The sequence below is a fragment of the Hemitrygon akajei genome, chromosome 7, assembly GCF_048418815.1.
Source record: "Hemitrygon akajei chromosome 7, sHemAka1.3, whole genome shotgun sequence".
In the NCBI taxonomy this organism is placed as follows: Eukaryota; Metazoa; Chordata; class Chondrichthyes; order Myliobatiformes; family Dasyatidae; genus Hemitrygon; species Hemitrygon akajei.
In genome coordinates, this window is record NC_133130.1 from 103,945,416 (window position 1) to 103,965,574 (window position 20,159).

At 40.9% G+C, this 20,159-nt stretch overlaps 1 protein-coding gene across 1 annotated transcript in view; it reads left to right on the top strand.

Moving 5' to 3' along the window:
* Positions 1 to 19,576: 19,576 nt before the first annotated feature.
* The window catches only part of LOC140730138 (cation channel sperm-associated auxiliary subunit epsilon-like), a 56,400-nt gene continuing 55,817 nt past the window's right edge, over positions 19,577 to 20,159 (top strand). Inside the window, exon 1 of the mRNA XM_073050271.1 lies at positions 19,577 to 19,660. Coding sequence (XP_072906372.1) covers positions 19,577 to 19,660 — 84 coding nt within the window. The remainder of the gene's footprint in view (positions 19,661 to 20,159) is intronic.

Consider the following 20,159-nt stretch of genomic DNA (forward strand, 5'->3'; position numbering starts at 1 on the left):
ATTTTCAACTTTTACCCTCTAGTGAAATTCTATAGTAGAACTAAGCAAGGCGAGTAACAGCTGAATTGCTGCTCTTCAGGCATCACTCAAAACTGTTACCTACCTGACGGAGATAACCCTATCAAACAGCAAGGAACAGTATAGCACAGTACAGGCCACGTGGCCAACAATGTTATGCCAATCCTTTAATCTTCTCCAATTTCAATCTAACTCTTCCTTCTTACATAGCCTTCCATTTAATTTCATTCATGTGCTCATCAAAGAGTCTCTTAAATGTCCCTAATGTATTTACCTCTTCCACCACCCCTAGTAGCATGGTCCACACACTTAATACTCACAGTGTAAAAACAGTGACATCCCCTCTATACTTTCCTCCAAACACCTTAAAATTATGTACTCTTGTATTAGGCATTTCTATCCTAGTGGAGAAAGTCTCTGGCTGTCCACTCTATCTATACCTCTTATCATCTTATATGTATCTCTCAAGTTATCCCTCATCCTCCTACGGTCCAAAGAGAACAGCCCAACCTTTCCTCAAATTTCCTCATAAGTCATGATCTTGAATCCAGTCAGCATCCTGGTAAATCTATTGTACACCCTTTCTACAGCTTCATATCCTTCCTATAATGAGGTGACCAGTACTGAACACAACACTCCAAGTGTGATTTGGCCAGAGTTTTATAGATTATAGAGCAGCAACATTGCCTCATGGCTCTTGAACTTAGGCCCCTGACTAGTAAAGGCCAAACACTCCATACACATTCTTAAACACCCTATCAACTTGTATAGCAACTTTGAGAGTTCTATGAATGTGGACCTTCTGTTCCTTCACACTGATAAGAATCCTGCCATTAACCCTGTACTCTGCCTTCAACTTTGACCTTCCAAAGTGCATCACTTCACTCTTTTCTGGATTTGTTCCATCTGCCACTTTTCAGCCGAGCTCTGCATCCTATAATGTCCCATTGTAACCTCTGAAAATCTTCTACAGTATCCATAATGCTACCAACCTTCATGTCATCTAAAAACTTATTAACCCACCCTTCTACTTCCTCATCTGAATCCTTTATAAAAATCACAAAGAGCAGGGGTCTCAGAACAGATTCCTGCAGAACATCTCTGGTCGCTGATCACCAGGCAGAATATACTCCATCAACTACCATCCTCTGCCTTCAATTCTGAATCAACACAGCCGTTTCTTCTTGGCTTTCTGAATGAGGATGTGAAGGAGAGCAATGTCAAATGCCTAACTAAAAGCCATAAACACCATATCCACTGCTGTATCTTCATCAATTTGTCACTTCCTCGAACTCGTGAGGCACAACCTGCTTTTAGTCACAAAGCCATGCTGTCTACCCCTAATCAGACTATGCCTTTCTAAATGCTTGTAAATCTAGTCTCTAAGAATTCTCTCCAATAGTTTACCCACTACTGATATAAGACTCACAGATCTACACTCCTATTACCTTCTTTTTTAAACAAAGGGATAACATTTGCCACTCTCCAATTTTCTGGTACTACTCCTGTGGCCAGTGAGAACATAAAAGTTAATGCTAAAGGCACAACAATTTCTTGCCTCACTTCCCATAGTACCCTGGGATATATCCCATGGGCTCTGGGAACTTAACTATCTTAATATTTTTCAAAATTTCCAGTACATCCTCTTTCTTAACATCAACATGTTCCAACCTAATAGCCTGTCCTACACTGGTCTTACATTCATCAAGGTCCCCCTCAGTGGTAAATACTGAAGTACTCATTAAGGACCTCCCTTGTCTCCTCTGACTCCAAGAATATGTTTCCTCTTGCATCCCTGATCAGTCCTACCCTTATTCTAGTCATCCAGTTTTTTGCATATGCGTAGAATGCCTTAGAACTATCCTTAATCCTGTTCATGAAGGTCTTCTCAAGTTCCTTTCTAGCTCTCCTAAGTCCTTTCTTAAGCTCATTCCTGGCTATCTTACTGGGTGACCTATTGAATACTCCAGTAGAGTGATAGTTGCCTTCTTGTTTCTGACTTCCACCCACTCTGACTCAGTAGATAATATCTCACAACGCCTTTCTCACCTTTATAATATCTCACCTTTCTGCCATTGTGATATTATCCCTGATTAGCAATGCTACTCCCCCACCTCTTTTATTTCCTTCTCTGTCCCTTTTTGAGACATCTAAACCCTGGAACATCCAGCACCCCTTCTTCTCCTTGTGACAGCCAAGTCACAGCATCATTGCTCTAAGTACCTTTGTCATCACCCTTTGTCCGGATACTTCTCACATTAAATTAGATAGATAGATAGATAGATACTTTATTCATCCCCAAGGGGAAATTCAACTTTTTTCCAATGTCCCATACACTTGTTGTAGCAAAACTAATTACATACAATACTTAACTCAGTAAAAAAAAATATGATATGCATCTAAATAAAATTAAATACATTTCAACCCATCAACTGACTGCATTATGCCCTATCCTCTTCCTTTTCTTCCCTGAAGTCTGTATACATATTTCATCTAACTTAATACAAATTACCCCATCATCTGACCTATGATTCTGATTCCCATTCCTCTGCCAACCTAGATTAACCCCTTCCCCAACAGCTCCAGCAAATGTAGTAAGCAATGTAGTTTCTGAGCAGCTATCCTCTAAATGTGGGTCTAAACTGGAACTGAAACCTCATAGCATAGCAAGAAACCACATTTCCAGACTGCTAGCCCTTACTCCCCACTTTCAAAATTCCATCTGTTTCAAAATTTGGGGTAGTAACTGCATGCCAATAAATGTAAACTTAAATAATTGATTCAGTTTGTGGTAAAATACCCTCAAAAATGAGAGGATAGGATTGGATATTTATTTGAGATGCAGCATGGTGTAAGTTGTTCTGGCCCTTCAAGCCATACTGCCCAGCAATCCCCCGACTTAATCCCAGCCAAATCATGAGTCAATTTACAATGACCAATTAATCTACCCAAGTGGTACATCTTTGGACTGAGAGAAGAAACCAGAGTGCCCAGAGAAACCCATGGCATCCCATAGAGAAAGTACAAACTCCTTACAGGCAGTTGAACCCTGTCACCTATACTGTGCTAACCACTATGTTACCATGCACGTGAAAAATATTTATTTGGAAGTTCATCAGCTTCCAAAGGCTGGATGTTGGATGTCATGCACATAAAAATCTGTGAAGCTGGAGTTAGCTATACTCCCTTTGGGTCTGCCCCATGTTTCCGTAAGATCTTAAATTATCTTAAATGATCTGATCATTGTTTCAACTTCACAAGATAATCCCCATGGACTTTAATTTCCCCTAAAGTCCAAAAATGTGTCAGACTTAAATATAGGTAATGATTACTTCTCACACTCTATGATAAAAGAATTTCAAAGGTTCATGACTTGAGAAGAAGCTCAGCTGTCTTGTGTTGCTCGCAGCAGGGGAAACCAGCTCACTGCGACTAATATTAATCCTACTCAAAATCTTTGATGTCCCTTCTCATTTTGGATTCCAGGAAATGTTGATTTGGACCCGATTTATTCTCATTAGTCAGTTCCCTCATCAATGAATCAGTCTTCAGAACCATCATGATGCTCTTTGCAACACAAGTACTGGTTGTTTTTTCTCTAGCAAATTCCTGTTACCATAATTCTAATGCAAGCTATCAGTGATAATTACATCTTCCCATCTCTGATGTTAGGACTGTGCATTATATCGTAATGCATTTATATATTTATATTTCCATATTTAACATGAGGATAGAAACTTAATCATTGATTACCTCTTACTATAATGAAAATAAGATAATTTTCTACTTGGCATCATAAGTTTCTTTTCCATTTGTTTCAGATCATAAATTGAATATTCTAATTAAGATGAACAACAATTTAATGCTTTTTGGTGTGGTTGGCACAAATGCATTAGTAAAGCTACACGCATGGGAGCGAAAGGATTCGAAGATAATTCTTTACTCTAACCTTCTAAGCCAAATTTTAATTATTAAATTAGGAAGTTCTGTAATTCATGAAAGCATTTACCCTCTGCAAATGGAAGTTTTCAGTTCCTTATTCATGATAAAAGCACCAGCATGTCCTTTTAAGAAGTTCAGCCACAATCTGGAATATCCACTGTACTATGTAGATATGGGAGAGTCTCTTCACTTTCAAGCAGAACTCATCTACTTGAATGAAATGGGATTGCACATAGACTTAATTGTTTATAATGAGGATCTAATGTATTTGGAAGCTTATCCTCGATATAAAGTAACTACAAGCTTTTATACAAGATCAGAGGTTTGTAATTGTTAATTATATTTCTGATGACTTTTATTTTCTCTCACTTCCCAAGCCAGGGAAATATTTTCAACCCCTTATAACTGGAAGAAAAACTTTGTATGCTTTGTATACTTTGTATGAGGTCCCCCCTCATTCTTCTAAACTCCAAGGAGTACTGTCCAGGAGCAGTTCAACGTTCCTCATATGTTAACCCTGTCATTCCTGGAATCATTCTAGTGAATCTTCTCTGAACCCTCTCCAATGTCAGCACATCCTTTCTTAAATAAGGAGCCCAAAACTGCACACAGTACTCCAAGTGAGATCTTACCAGTGCCTTATAGAGCCTCAACATCACATCCCTACTCCTATACTCTATTCTTCTAGAAATGAATGCCAACATTGTATTCACCTTCTTCACCACCAACTCAACCTGGAGGTTAACCTTAAGAATATCCTGCACGTGGACTCCCAAGTACCGTTGCATCTCAGAACTTTGAATTCTCTCCCCATTTAAATAATAGTCTGCCCGTTTATTTCTTCTACCAAAGTGCACGGCCATACACTTTCCAACATTGTATTTCATTTGCCACTTCTTTGCCCATTTTCCCAATCCAAGTTTCTCTGCAGACTCTCTGTTTCCTCAGCACTACTGGCCCCTCCACCTATCTTTGTATCATCAGCAAACTTAGCCACAAAGCCATCTATTCCATAATCCAAATTGTTGTTATAAAAAGAAGCGGCCCCAACAGGGACCCCTGTGGAACACCACCGGTAACTGGCAGCCAAGCAGAATGGGATCCCTTTATTCCCACTCTCTGTTTCCTGCCAATCAGCCAATGCTCTATCCACGTAACTTTCCCGTAATTCCACGGGCTCTTATCTTGTTTTGCAGCCTCATGTGCAGCACCTTGTCAAAGGCCTTCTGAAAATCCAAATACACAACATCCTCTGCATCTCCCTTGTCTAGCCTACTTGTAATTTCCTCAAAAAATTGCAATAGGTTTGTCAGGCAGGAATTTCCTTCAAGGAAACCATGCTGAGTTCTGCCTATCTTGTTATATGCCTCCAGGTACTCTATAACCTCATCCTTGACAATCGACTCCAACAACTTCCCAACCACCGATGTCAAGCTAACAGGTCTATAATTTCCTTTTTCCTTCCTTGACCCTTTCTTAAATAGTAGAGTGACATTTGCAATCTTCCAGTCCTCCGGAACCATGCCAGAAAGATCATTGCTAATGCCTCTGCAATCTGCACTGTTACTTCCTTCAGAACATGAGGGTGCATTCCATCTGGTCTCAGAGATTTATCTACCCTTAGACTATTCAGCTTCCTGAGTACTTTCTGTGTTGTAATTGTGAATGCGCACACTTCTCTTCCCTGATACCCTTGAGTGTCCAGTGTACTGTTGATGTCTTCCTCAGTGAAGACTGATGCAAAATACTCTTTCAGTTCCTCCACCATCTCCTTATCTCCCATTAGAATTTCTCCAGCATCATTTTCTATTGGTCCTATATCTACTCTCACCTGTCTTTTACTCTTTATATACTTGAAAAAATACTTCTTAAAACCTGTCTCCTTAACTGAGTTTCTGGTTGTCCATCATATCTCTCAGTGTAGCACCTCCTCATTTTTTAAAATTTAGCATCAGATCATTTACATGAAGTGACTTGGCCTCCTTTTCCTACTTTAAAGGTGTTACGTCTATAAAGTTATTGTTTGCCATTCATGATAGAACATTTGTTAATCTACATCAGTGGTTTCCAAGTAGTAATATGAAGAATTTTCAGCAGTGAAATGGGGCATTTAGCTTAACTCAAGACAAGAAATCATACATGCTGTAAATCTGAAGTAAAGCACAAAATGCTAGATGAACTCAGCAGGTCAGCAGCATTTGCGGAGGGAAATGAACAGTCGACGTTTTGGGTTAAGGTCCTACAGGACTGGAAAGAGGGCAGAAGTTAGAAAAATAGAGTGGGAGAAGAGGAGGAACATGAGCTGGTGGGTAATAGTCCAGGTGAGGGATGGGGGGGGGGGTAGATTCAATATGAGAAGCTGGGAGGTGATGGGTGGAAGAAAAAGGAATCAGGATGGTAAACTAAAATAAAGGGAAGGAGGTGGGGAACTAGAGGTAGTGAAGGTGATGGGCAGGTCATGTAAGGGTGAGGTAGTGGAAAGAAAAGAGGTAAAGGAGCCAGAAGGATAAGGGAAAATGGGGTGATGGGGAATTCCACAGATTCACAAATCTCTGACTAAATAAATTCCTCCTCAACTCTGTTCTAAATGAATGTCCCTCTATTCTGAGGTTATATCCTCTAGTCTTAGATTCCCCAACCATAGGAAACATCCTCTCTACACCAACTCTGTTATGACCTTTCAACATTCGATAACTTTCATTGAGATCCCCAACCCCGCTCATTCTTCTGAATTCAAATGAGTACAGGCCCAGAACCATCAAAAGCTCCTTGTATGATAAGCCTTTCAATCCCAGAATCATTTTTGTGAACTTCGAAGTCAGCACGTCCTTTCTTAGATAAGGGTCCCAAAAGTGCTCACAATACTCCAAGTGAAGCCTCATCAATGCCTTATAAAGCTTTAACATTACATCCTTGCATTTGTATTATAGTCCTGTCAAAATGAATGCTAACATTGCATTTTTGCAAGTTTTGATAGCTTTCCTCAGTGTCTGTCACACCCTCTATTTTGGTTACATCCACAAATTTGATCTACACCATGTTTGACAAATCTTATTGAATTTTTTGAAGAGGTTACAAGGAAAGTTGATGAGGGTAAAGCAGTGGATGTTGTCTATATGGACTTCAGTAAGGCCTTTGACAAGGTTCCACACAGAAGGTTAGTTAGGAAGGTTCAATTGTTAGGTATTAATATTGAAGTAGTAAAATGGATTCAACAGTGGCTGGATAGGAGATGCCAGAGAGTAGTGGTGGATAACTGTTTGTCAGGTTGGAGGCCGGTGACTAGTGGTGTCCTTCAGGGATCTGTACTGGGTCCAATGTTGTTGTCATATACATTAATGATCTGGATGATGGGGTTGTAGATTGGATTAGTAAGTAGGCAGATGATACTAAGGTAGGTGGTGTTGTGGATGATGAAGTAGGTCTTCAAAGTTTGCAGAGAGATTTAGGCCAGTTAGAAGAGTGGGCTGAGCGATGGCAGATGGAGTTTAATGCTGATAAGTGTTGAGGTGCTACATTTTGGTAGGAATAAACCAAATAGGACATACATGGTAAAAGGTAGGGCATTGAAGAATGCAGTAGAACAGAGTGATCTAGGTATAATGGTGCATAGTTCCCTGAAGGTGGAATCTTATGTGGATAGGGTGGTGAAGAAAGCTTTTGGTATGGTGGCCTTTATAAATCAGAGCATTGAGTATTGGAGTTGGGATGTAATGTTAAAATTGTACAAGGCATTAGTAAGGCCGAATTTGGATTATTGTGTACATTTCTGGTCACCGACTTATAGGAAAGATGTCAACAAAAGAGTACAGAGAAGATTTACTAGAATGTTGCCTGGGTTTCAGCACCTAAGTTACAGGGAAAGATTGAACAAGTTAAGTCTTTATTCTTTGGAGCATAGAAGGTTGAGGGGGGACTTGATAGAGGTATTTAAATAATGAGGAGGATAGATCGAGTTGACATGGATAGGCTTTTTCCATTGAAAGTAGGGGAGATTCAAACAAGAGGACATGAGTTGAGACTTGGGGGCAAAAGTTTAAGGGTAACATGAGGGGGAATTTCTTTACTCAGAGAGTGGTAGCTGTGTGGAATGAGCTTCCAGTAGAAGTTATAGAGGCAGGTTCGGTATTGTCATTTAAAGCAAAATCGGATAGGTATTTGGACAGGAAAGGAATGGAGGGTTATGGGCTGAGTGCAGATCAGTGGGACTAGGTGAGAGTAAGCGTTCGGCATGGACTAGAAGGGCTGAGATGGCATGTTTCCGTGCTGTAATTGTTATATGGTGTTATATGGTTATATGATCTAGTTTACTACATTATCATTTAGATCATTGACACAGACAGCTAACAACACTGACCCAGCAGTGATCCCTGTGGCACACCATTATTGACAGATCTCCAGTCAGAGAGGCAACCATTTTCTACCAATCTGGCTTCTCACGCAAAGCCAATGTCTAATCCAATTTACTGCCTCATCGTGAATGCAAAGCGACTGAACCTTCTTCACCAATCTCCCATGTAAGGCCTTCTAAAGTTCACATGGACAGCATTGTCTTGCTTTCATCAAAGTAAGTTCCTTAAAAAGATTGGTTAGACATGACCTACCACTCACAAAGCCATGTTGACTATCCCTAATCAGTCCTTGACAAAGCTAGTTGGTGATTATAGTGGATCCAGGTGAGGAAGGCTTATCTGGACAGATGGCACAGAAAAGGGTGGAGATAGCAACCACAGAAAAGGTTGCTATCTTTCCACCACAGAAAAGGGTGGAGATAGACTGGGAGGCAATAGGTGGAGAGGACAAAAGGCCTGATAAGAAAGGTGTGGAGAAGAACCAAATAAGAGGAGAAAAGTGGGCAAGTTGGAACTCAGGGAGGAGAGGAAATGGAGATACCAAAGAAGACCATGTGTCTGGTGAGGAATTTGGGTGAGAATGTGGTTGAAGAACAGGAGAGCAGTAGGAATCAGAGGAAGAACAATAAGAGTGTACCTCATAGAACTCCCATTAATGACAAGAGGAAAGCTTGTTCAACATGACCATACCTGTGTGTGTTTCTCAGGAATACCAATTAATAATGCTTTTCTATACATAATATAGTACAGCAATAATGATCAAATATAAGTATTAATAGTCCTGCACTTAACAATATACTGAATTAACTTATTTTCATTTTAGCACCTTCATCTTTATCACAAGAAGGACTACAGGAATTCAAAAAACTATACAGCAGAACTGTAAGCATACTTGCTTTGATGTCACGTTATTTATCTTTCTCTTGAAATAAATTATTTTAAATCTATCTATTTCTCTGTGCCTAAAGTATTCTAGAGCTGAGGTTCGATGGCTCCAAATTTGCCTTTGGTTTCTTATCACAGATAACTAAGATAGGCCATAAGTACAATCATCTGTCCATCATGCACTCCCACCTCAGGATTGCACCTATCATCTGCCTGACCCTCTTTCAAACCCGTCATCTCTTTATGCTGGCTACCTTTTATACTCTCAAGGTCTTGACTCAAAAAGTTGACAAACCCTTTGCCTCCACAGTTGATACCTCACCCATTTTGTTCCTCTATCAGTTTGTGTTCTATAAGTGAAAGTAGCATATTCATCTAATCAGTAAGATCATAGCTAATCTGCTGATATTTGTCTTATATCTGCTCAGACTCTACACCTTCTTGGGTGGGGAATTCCAAAGCTTAATTTTCTTCTTCCTCTTGGTTGTAAATTCCTGATCCCTTATAACCCTATGCCAAGCCTTTAGACTTCCATTCCCAACTCTCCTTCTGGTGAATGTACAGACTTTGGAAAATAAATTTGAAGACCATAGAGAAAGATTGCTGTACTAGAAGGACATCAGGGACTGCTGTGTACTTTACTGAAACATGTCTATTCTCTGCATTTCAGATGCAGTGCTTCACCATTCTCCACAAAGACAGGTAGTTGAATCATTTAAAGGTAGAGAAGGTGGAGTATGCGTTAAGATTAACTCATCGTAGTGTCTTTGATTTTGCTGGCTGTTTTGCGGAGGCAGCGAGAAGTGTAGACAGAGTCCATGGAAGGGAGACTAATTTCTATGATGTGCTAAACTATATCTATAATTCTTGCGATCACAGTTAGAGCAGTTGCCATACCAAGTGAAGAACCGTCTGGATAAGAAGCTTTCTATGGGACATTGATTAAAAATTAGTTAGGGATATGTCAAATGTTTTCAGCCTTCTGAGGAAGTAAAGGCTACGGACATGACACCATCTGGGGCTGGGCCAGGTCCTCTTCTCAGGTTCAATATATAGCTAGGGTGTACAGTACTGTGTTTGTCAATTTGGAGTGGAGAGCAAGTTTGTAAATTGGTGGGGGGGGGGAGCAAAGGATGTTGGGAATGGCAAGGGTGGAGCACTGCAGGAGGGATGTGGGGCTGATGGGCAGGAGCAGAGGTTGGCGCAAGCACAGACACACTAAGCCCTAAGACACCAGGCAAGGTCATTTGTTTCCAAATAGCTGGTATATTGATCATATAGAATATCTCTCTGGTGTTTCCTGCTCCCACCCCTCTTCCCCATTTCCCAAATATGATTCCCCTCTCCCTGCTCTCTTCCCACTCTCAGTCCAAAATAGAGAACCATATCAGAATCAGGTTGATCATCACTTAATATGCAATGATTATTATTTTGTGGCAGCTGCATAGTACAACAGATAAAATTAACTGAAGTATTAAAGTCTTTAGGCACCGTAACTATATGTATGAACTGTCAGGATCAATCAATTCCACATTCCTCTGTACCTGATTAGCTCGGTATCAATAAACATAATGTAAAATGTAAAAAAATAAGGAGAAAAGGCCAAGTTCACTCATCCTATTGTCATAAGGCATGCTCCCCAATCCAGGCAATATCTTTGTAAATCTCCTCTGCATCCTTTCTATAGTTTCCACATCTTTCCTGTAGTGAGGTGACCAGAACTGAGCACAGTACTGCAAGTGGGGTCTGACCAGGGCCCTATATAGCTGTAACATTACCTCCTGGCTCTTAAACTCAATCCCACAGTTGATGAAGGCCAATGCACCGTATGCCTTCTTAACCACACAGTCAACCTTTACAGCTGCTTTGAGTGTCCTATGGACTCGGACCCTAAGATCCCTCTGATCCTCCACACTGCCAAGAGTCTTACCATTAATACTATATTCTGCCATCATACTTGACCTACCAAAATAAACCACCTCACACTTACCTAGGTTGAACTCTATCTGCCATTTCTCAGCCCAGTTTTGCATCCTATCGATGTCCTGCTGTAACCTCTGACAGCCATCCACACTATCCACAACACCCCCAACCTTTGTGTCATCAGCAAATTTACTAACCCATCCCTCCACTTCCTCATCCATATAATTTATAAAACTCATGAAGAGAAGGGGTCTCAGAACAGATCCCTGAGACGCATACCTGGTCACTGACCTCCATGCAGAATATGACCCGTCTACAAACACTCTTTGCATTCTGTGGGCAAGCCAATTCTGGATCCACAAAGCAATGTCCCCTTGGATCCCATGCCTCCTTACCTTTTCAAGAAGCCTTGCATGGTGTACCTTATCAAATGCCTTGCTGAAATGCATATACACTACATCTACTGCTTTACCTTCATCAATTTATTTAGTCACATCCTCAAAAAATTAAGTCAGGCTTGTAAGGCACAACCTGCCTTTGACAAAGCTATGCTGACTATTCCTAATCATGTTATGCCTCTCCAAATGTTCATAAATCTTGTCTCTCGGGATCTTTTCCATCAACTTACCAACCACTGAAGTAAGACTCACTGATCTATAATTTCCTAGGTTATCTGTACTCCCTTTCTTGAATAAGGGAACAACGTCTGCAAACCTCCAATCCTCCGAAACCTCTCCCATCCCCATTGATGTTGCAAAGATCATTGCCAGAGGCTCAGCAATCTCCTCCCTTGCCTCCCACAGTAGCCTGGGGTACATCTCATCCGGTCCCGGAGACATATCCAACTTGATGCTTTCCAAAAACTCCAGCACATCCTCTTCCTTAATGTCTATATGCTCAAGCTTTTCAATCCATTGGAAGACATCCTTACAATCACCAAGATCCTTTTCCATAGTGAATACTGAAGCAAAGTATTCATTAAGTATCTCCGTTATCTCCTCTGATTCCATACATACCTTTCCACTGTCACACTTGATTAGACCTTTTCTCTCACATCTTATCCTCTTGCTCTTCACATATTTGTAGAATGCCTTGAGGTTTTCTTTAATCCTGCCCGCCAAAGCCTTCTCAAGGCCCCTTCTGGCTCTCCTAATTTCATTCTTAAGCTCCTTCCTGCTAACCTTATCTTCTAGAATTCTATCAATACCTAGTTTGTTTGACCCTTTCGTAAGCTTTTTTTTCTTCTTGACTAGATTTTCATTAGCCTTTGTACACTACGGTTCCTGTACCTACCATCCTTTCCCTGTCTCATTAGAATGTACCTATGCAGAATGTCACGCAAATATCTCCTGAACATCTGCCACATTTCTGCCATACATTTCCCTAAGAACATCTGTTCCCAATTTATGCTTCCAAGTAGCTTCCTGTTTTACAGGGTGATAGAATGTTTTAAGCTAGGTGGGAGGAAGTTGTCTTTGAAATTAGGAGTTTAAATAAAATTACAAATAGTTGACCAGTTATTAATCATTTGATTCTAATGTAAGTGGGGAAGAAAACAAGGCCAAGGAAACACTTTCCTTGCTCTGTGCAGGAGGAGAGGTATACTCAAGGGCTCTATGAGAGAAGGAAAGCTTCTGTTCAAAAAAGAGGAAGGTATCTGGATGGAAAATTACAAACAATGTTTGTAATATTAATGCAAAGTAATTTATGATAATAGTGGGTGACTATGCTTCCTAAAGCTGGATTTCCCTCAAAGGTCCATTGAAGTTTGCTGAGTACCTCGTTTTCCATTGACTTCAGTCAAATTGATTTTGGAAACAAAATTAAACCTCTATGTTACTTTGAGAAATAATGGCAGAACTAAAATTTCTAGATACTTGTTCTTGAAACTTTAATGAATTGTGGCAACATTTGATTGGTATTTCAGAGAAGCAACAAGTGGGGTTTTATCTGTGGAATTTCAGGTCAATCGTATCGAATATTCTTGTGAATCTTCAGCAATGAGGGTAAGTTTTTATGTAACTAATTTGTCATAATTTGATAATGTTAATGGTTCTCTCTTCTTCAAACCTGCCTTCATCACTCCTCTACTTAGAAATTTACAAGATCTCTCCATCCATGTGAGCTTTCATCCCATCTCCAGCCCTTTACCTTCCCCTCATCCTGCTTCACCTATCATCTTCGAGCTAGTCCTCCTTCCTCTCCCCACACCTTTTTTTTCATTCTGGCTTCCTCCCCCTTCCTTTCCATACTATAGATGCTGCCTGACCAGTGGAGTTCCCCAGCATTTTGATTGTGTTACTCTGGATGTCCAACATCTGCAGATTCTCCCCTGTTTTATCCCATCTTCAATCCTCTTTTCTTGAAGGCCTTGAATGTGCTGTAACTTACTAAATATTTGTCATCATGCTTGAATCCCTTTGTTTGCATCCTTCCACTCAGGTTCCTTTCCCCTGCACTACAGAGAGGACTCTGATTAAAGTCACAAATGGCATTCTGATGAAGCTAATCACTTATTGTTCTTCTCAAACTATGTCTTTGACATAGCTAACTACGCCAAACTTCATCCCGCAAGGTGGGATCACATTCTCTATCGTATCCAGTGAATTGCCCAGAACGGTTCCATTTTCTGCATCCCTATGTTCCTGTGGGTAAATCCTTGATTCACACCCCCCCCCCCCCCCGTTTCTTTCTCATCTAAAATCTACAGCATCATCTGAAAACCTGGCAGCAATTTCCATACAGTCTTGCCATCTATTTTACAATATTCAGCTTTATATCACTAGATAGATAGATAGATAGATAGATAGATAGATAGATAGATAGATAGATAGATAGATAGATAGATAGATAGATAGATAGATAGATAGATAGATAGATAGATAGATAGATAGATAGATAGATAGATAGATACTTTATTCATCCCCATGGGGAAATTCAACTTTTTTTCCAATGTCCCATACACTTGTTGTAGCAAAACTAATTACATACAATACTTAACTCAGTAAAAAATATGATATGCATCTAAATCACAATCTCAAAAAGCATTAATAATAGCTTTTAAAAAGTTCTTAAGTCCTGGCAGTAGAATTGTAAAGCCTAATGGCATTGGGGAGTATTGACCTCTTCATCCTGTCTGAGGAGCATTGCATCGATAGTAACCTGTCGCTGAAACTGCTTCTCTGTCTCTGGATGGTGCTATGTAGAGGATGTTCAGAGTTATCCATAATTGACCGTAGCCTACTCAGCGCCCTTCGCTCAGCTACCGATGTTAAACTCTCCAGTACTTTGCCCACGACAGAGCCCGCCTTCCTTACCAGCTTATTAAGACGTGAGGCGTCCCTCTTCTTAATGCTTCCTCCCCAACACGCCACCACAAAGAAGAGGGCGCTCTCCACAACTGACCTATAGAACATCTTCAGCATCTCACTACAGACATTGAATGACGCCAACCTTCTTAGGAAGTACAGTCGACTCTGTGCCTTCCTGCACAAGGCATCTGTGTTGGCAGTCCAGTCTAGCTTCTCGTCTAACTGTACTCCCAGATACTACCACTCTTTTGAACTCTCAGCTGCCTCCTGATTGTCAGACTGTGCTCTAAGCTCCACTAATCCAACTGAATATTATTGAAGTCATCATCATCTTCAGCTCCTGTCAAAAAGTCTATTCCCTGGTCCAAACCCAATTGCTTTCTTTGGTAGCAGTCAAGATTTTTATGCTTTTCTAATTCTGGCTTATTATTTACCAGTGAAGTTACCTGCTCCCCATTGGAAGCTGTGATTTCAATTACCAAGCTTTGGAATTCTTTTCCTATATCTCTCCTCTTTTCTTTCCCTTAAGATTTATATGATGCACTACTCTTTTGGAGACTTGCTCCGTCATCTCTGTTTGTATCTCAGTGTCAATTTTTCTTTGGTAAAGCTTCCATAAAGCACATTGATATTAAATTAAACTATACTAAAATCAAAACAAATTCAAATGAATCCAGAAAAGTGGGAATTAGGAGAGCCAGAAGGGGCTATATAAAGTTGTTGGTAAGTAGGACCAGCTCCATCATGGATACTAGCCATCCCAGTATCAAGGCCATCTTCAGAAGGTGATGTTTCAAAAAGGTGGCATTTATCGGTAAGGATACCTATTACCCAGGACATGCCTTCTTTTCATTACTACCATCAGAGAGGAGGTACAGGAGCCTGAAGACACACACTCAAAAGTTTTCAGGTCACAGATCTCTCAGTGGGTGAGCATCTGAGGGACAGTGACCACCGCTCCCTGGCCTTTAACATTATCATGGAAAAGGTAGAATCAGAGAGGACACGAAAATTTTTAATTGGGGAAGGGCAAATTATGAGGCTATAAGGCTAGAACTTGCGGGTGTAAATTGGGATGATGTTTTTGTGGGGAAATGTACTATGGGCATGTGGTTGATGTTTCAGGATCTCTTGCAGGATGTTAGGGATAAATTTGTCCTGGTGAGGAAGATAAAGAATGGTAGGGTGAAGGAACCATGGGTGACAAGTGAAGTGGAGAATCTAGTCAAATGGAAAAAGGCAGCATACATCAGGTTTAGGAAGCAAGGATCAGATGAGTCTATTGAGGAATATAGGGTAGCAAGAAAGGAGCTTAAGAAGGGGCTGAGGAGAGCAAGAATGGGGCATGAGAATGCCTTGGCAAGTAGGGTAAAGGAAAACCCCAAGGCATTCTTCAATTATGCGAAGAACAAAAGGTTGACAGGAGTGAAGATAGGACTGATTAGAGATAAAGGTGGGAAGATGTGCCTGAAGGCTGTGGAAGTGAGCGAGGTCCTTAATGAATACTTCTCTTCGGTATTCACCAATGAGAGGGAACTTCATGATGGTGAGGACATGAGTGAGGTTGATGTTCTGGAGCATGTTGATATTAAGGCAGAAGAGGTGTTGGAGTTGTTAAAATACATTAGGAAGGATAAGTCCCCGGGGCCTGACGGAATATTCCCCAAGCTGCCCCACGAGGCGAGGGAAGAGATTGCTGAACCTCTGGCTAGGATCTTTATGTCTTCATTGTCCACGGGAATGGTACCAGAGGACTGGAAGGAGGCGAATGTCGTCCCCTTGTTCAAAAAAGGTAGTAGAGATAGTCCAGGTAATTATAGACCAGTGAACCTTACGTCTGTGGTGGGAAAGCTGTTGGAAAAGATTCTTAGAGATAGAATCTGTGGGCATTTAGAGAATCATGGTCTGATCAGGGACAGTCAGCATGGCTTTGTGAAGGGCAGATCATGTCTAACAAGCCTGATAGAGTTCTTTGAGGTGGTGACCAGGCATATAGATGAGGGTAGTGCAGTGGATGTGATCTACATGGATTTTAGTAAGGCATTGGACAAGGTACCACACGGTAGGCTTATTCAGAAAGTCAGAAGGCATGGGATCCAGGGAAGTTTGGCCAGGTGGATTCAGAATTGGCTTGCCTGCAGAAAGCAGAGGGTCATAGTGGAGGGAGTAAATTCGGATTGGAGGGTTGTGACCAGTGGTGTCCCACAAGGATCTGTTCTGGGACCTCTACTTTTCGTTATTTTTATTAATGACCTGGATGTGAGGGTAGAAGGGTGGATTGGCAAGTTTGCAGACAACACAAAGGTTGGTGGTGTTGTGGGTAGTGTTGAGGATTGACGAAGATTGCAGAGCGATATTGATAGGATGCAGAAATGGGCTGAGAAATGGCAGATGGAGTTCAATCCAGAAAAGTGTGAGGTGGTACACTTTGGAAGGACAAACTCCAAGGCAGAGTACAAAGTAAATGGCAGGATACTTGGGAGTGTGGAGGAGCACAGGAATCTGGGGGTACATGTCCACAGATCCCTGAAAGTTGCCTCACAGGTAGAAAGGGCAGTTAAGAAAGCTTATGGGGTGTTAGCTTTCATAAGTTGAGGGGTAGAGTTTAAGAGTCGCAGGGTAATGATGCAACTCTATAAAACTCTGGTTAGGCCACACTTGGAGTACTGTGTCCAGTTCTGGTCGCCTCAGTATAGGAAGGATGTGGAAGCATTGGAAAGGGTACAGAGGATATTTACCAGGATGCTGCCTGGTTTAGAGAGTATGTATTATGATGAGAGATTAAGGGAGCTAGGGCTTTACTCTTTGGAGAGAAGGAGGATGAGAGGAGACATGATAGAGGTGTACAAGATATTAAGAGGAATACACAGAGTGGACAGCCAGCACCTCTTCCCCAGGGCACCACTGCTCAGTACAAGAGGACATGGCTTTAAGGTAAGGGGAGGGAAGTTCAAGGGGGATGTTAGAGGAAGGTTTTTTACTCAGAGAGTGGTTGGTGCGTGGAATGCATTGCCTGAGTCAGTGGTGGAGGCAGATACACTAGTGAAATTTAAGAGACTACTAGACAGATATATGGAGGAATTTAAGGTGGAGGATTATATGGGAGGCAGGGTTTAAGGGTCAGCACAACATTGTGGGCCGAAGGGCCTGTACTGTGCTGTATTGTTCTATGTTTTCAGAGCAGCTTCCTCCCTTCCACCATGAGGTTTCTGATCAGGCAAAATGAACCAACCCATGAACCCAACCTCACTACTTCTACTCTCTTTTTGCAAAACTGATTTAAATATAGGAAAGGGTAGGACCACTCAAGAAGAAAGGAGGGAACGTATGCTTGGCGGTGGATGATGTGGTTGAGATTACTCCTAAATGAGTACTTTACTTTGGTATTTACCAAGGAGAAGGACATGGATGATAGTGAGATGAGTGTGGAGCATGCCAATATTCTAGGCTCTTTGAGATAAAGTCATAGTGTTGGGTCTCTTTAAGCACATTAAGTTGGGACGTCCTCATGGACTGAGGGAATATTGAAAGGCAAGAGATGAGATGGTTGGATCCTTGTCCAATGTTTTTTGTGTTCTCGCTAGCCACATTTGAGGTTCCACTGAATTGCTGAGTAGCTGATGTTTCATTATTTGAGAAGGAAAATAGGGAGAATATTGGAACTGTAGACCAGTGAGTTACACTGGATATAGTGAAACTATTGGAGAAGATTATTAGGGATTGGATCTATGAGCATTTGGAAAACCATGGCTTAAGTTTTTTGTATTATTTTGTGCTGTTGTTGCATCTCATATGGCAGTAAAGTAAGGACAATGAAGAAGTGTCCCACCAAAACATAACATCTTGTAGAGGAATGCACTTTATAGAATGCACACAAATGGGAGGCTCAACTGATTTCAAAAGCCAGGCATTCTTTAGAATTTGCAAGGTTTTGTAGACTGGAAAAGTGGGGTTAATTGGATAGTACTTTCAAAGAATCAGTGCAGACACAATGAGAATGACCTCCTGAGTTTCCAGAATTTGAAAATGTGGTAGTGTAGAGTTTCTGGCCAGTATCCCTCCCCTTCTGTGCTGAACACGATCTGCCTGTCTTCTAATCCTCATTCAAGATAACAGGAAACTTATTTTCATTCCAGCTTCATTTTACCCGAGACATTTTTTTAGCTTGTAGTAAAACACTGTATAAGAGGAAGAAAAGTGCTGTGACACATTTTATTTATTTCACAGGTTGCCCATGTTGCTGTGGGTTGTCCTCCAAATAAACATATAACTGTAGTAAGGTATGGCCTTTCTTTCCGTTTTTAGTGTTATTCTAACTTGACCTCTGCTTCATTATACTGACACCTGATGTGATAGCTTAGGTTACTATCTCTAGTTTAATATGCTGTGGAGATGCTATCATATGACCTCCCTCTTCCCACTCTTCCCCATCATTACTCACTTTCCCATGCTGACTGGAATACAAATAGACCCCATCTTATTTGATGATTCAAAGAAATGGTCCTTGGCATTCAGAAGGATCTTGCAAATGGGAATTCACCTAATGGAGGGAAGGCCTCAGGTTTACTTGTAGATCTCAGTATGTAGGAACACTCCCACACAAGGAAAATAAAAAATCGTTTTAAAAAAAAGAAATTTAACAATCAGAATCTACACTGCATCTATCTCCTCTGATAGATGGGTATGACGTCAATCTATATATTTAAAGAAATCTGGTTTACCGTGATTAACAAAAGATATGTAAAAATAGAATCTGATGAAACAAATATGGTTATATGGAAACAAATGATAGATCATCAGGCTAGTTCCTCAGGCAGATTTATTATCACTTTCTTGATCTCAGAAACTTGAAATAGAAGTGAAATATAGCAGATAATGAAAATCTGAAAAAAGGAGAATTTTGGAAGAGCTCAGTAGGTCAGGCTGCATCTGTAGGGAGAAACAGTTAAAATTTCATATTAGAATCATAGAGTTCAACAACACAGAAACAGATTCTTCAGCTCATCTCATTAATCCTGACCAAGATGTCTGCCTGAAGTAAGCCTACTTGCCTGCATTTGGTCCATAATTCTCTAAACCTTTTCTATCTATGTACCTGTCTAAATGTCTTTTAAACATTCATAATGCTGGACGAACTTAGCACACATGGAAAGGAGGAAACGGGCAACATTTCAGGCCAAGCCTTACATCGGAATTCAAAAGGAAGAGACAAGCAGCCAGATTAAGAAGGTGGGAGGATTGGAAGGAGGACAAGCTAAAAGGTGATAGGTGAAGCTAGGTATGAGGGGTAGGTGGTTGAAGTGAGAAGATCAGAGGTGATAGGGCTGAAGAAGAGGAATCTAATAGGAGAGAAGAGGAGGACTATGGGAGAAAGGGTAGGAGGAGGGACAACTTCTTATTTTGGCCTTTTGCCCCTTTCCTTTCCAGTCCTGATGAAGGGTCTTGGTCTGAAACATCAACTGTTTATTGCTTTCCATGGATGTTGCCTAACCTGCCAAATTCCTCCAAGATTTTGTGTGTGTTACTATTGATTTCCATTATAAAGATTTCAAAGGTTTCAAAGGTATATTTAATGTCAGAAATGTATACCATATACATCCTGAAATTCTTTTACTTCACAAACATCCACAAAACACAAGAATGCCCCAAAGAATGAATGACAGTTAAATGTTAGAACCCCAAAGCCCCCCAGCTCGCCCCACCCATCCATAAGCAGTAGCAAACCAAT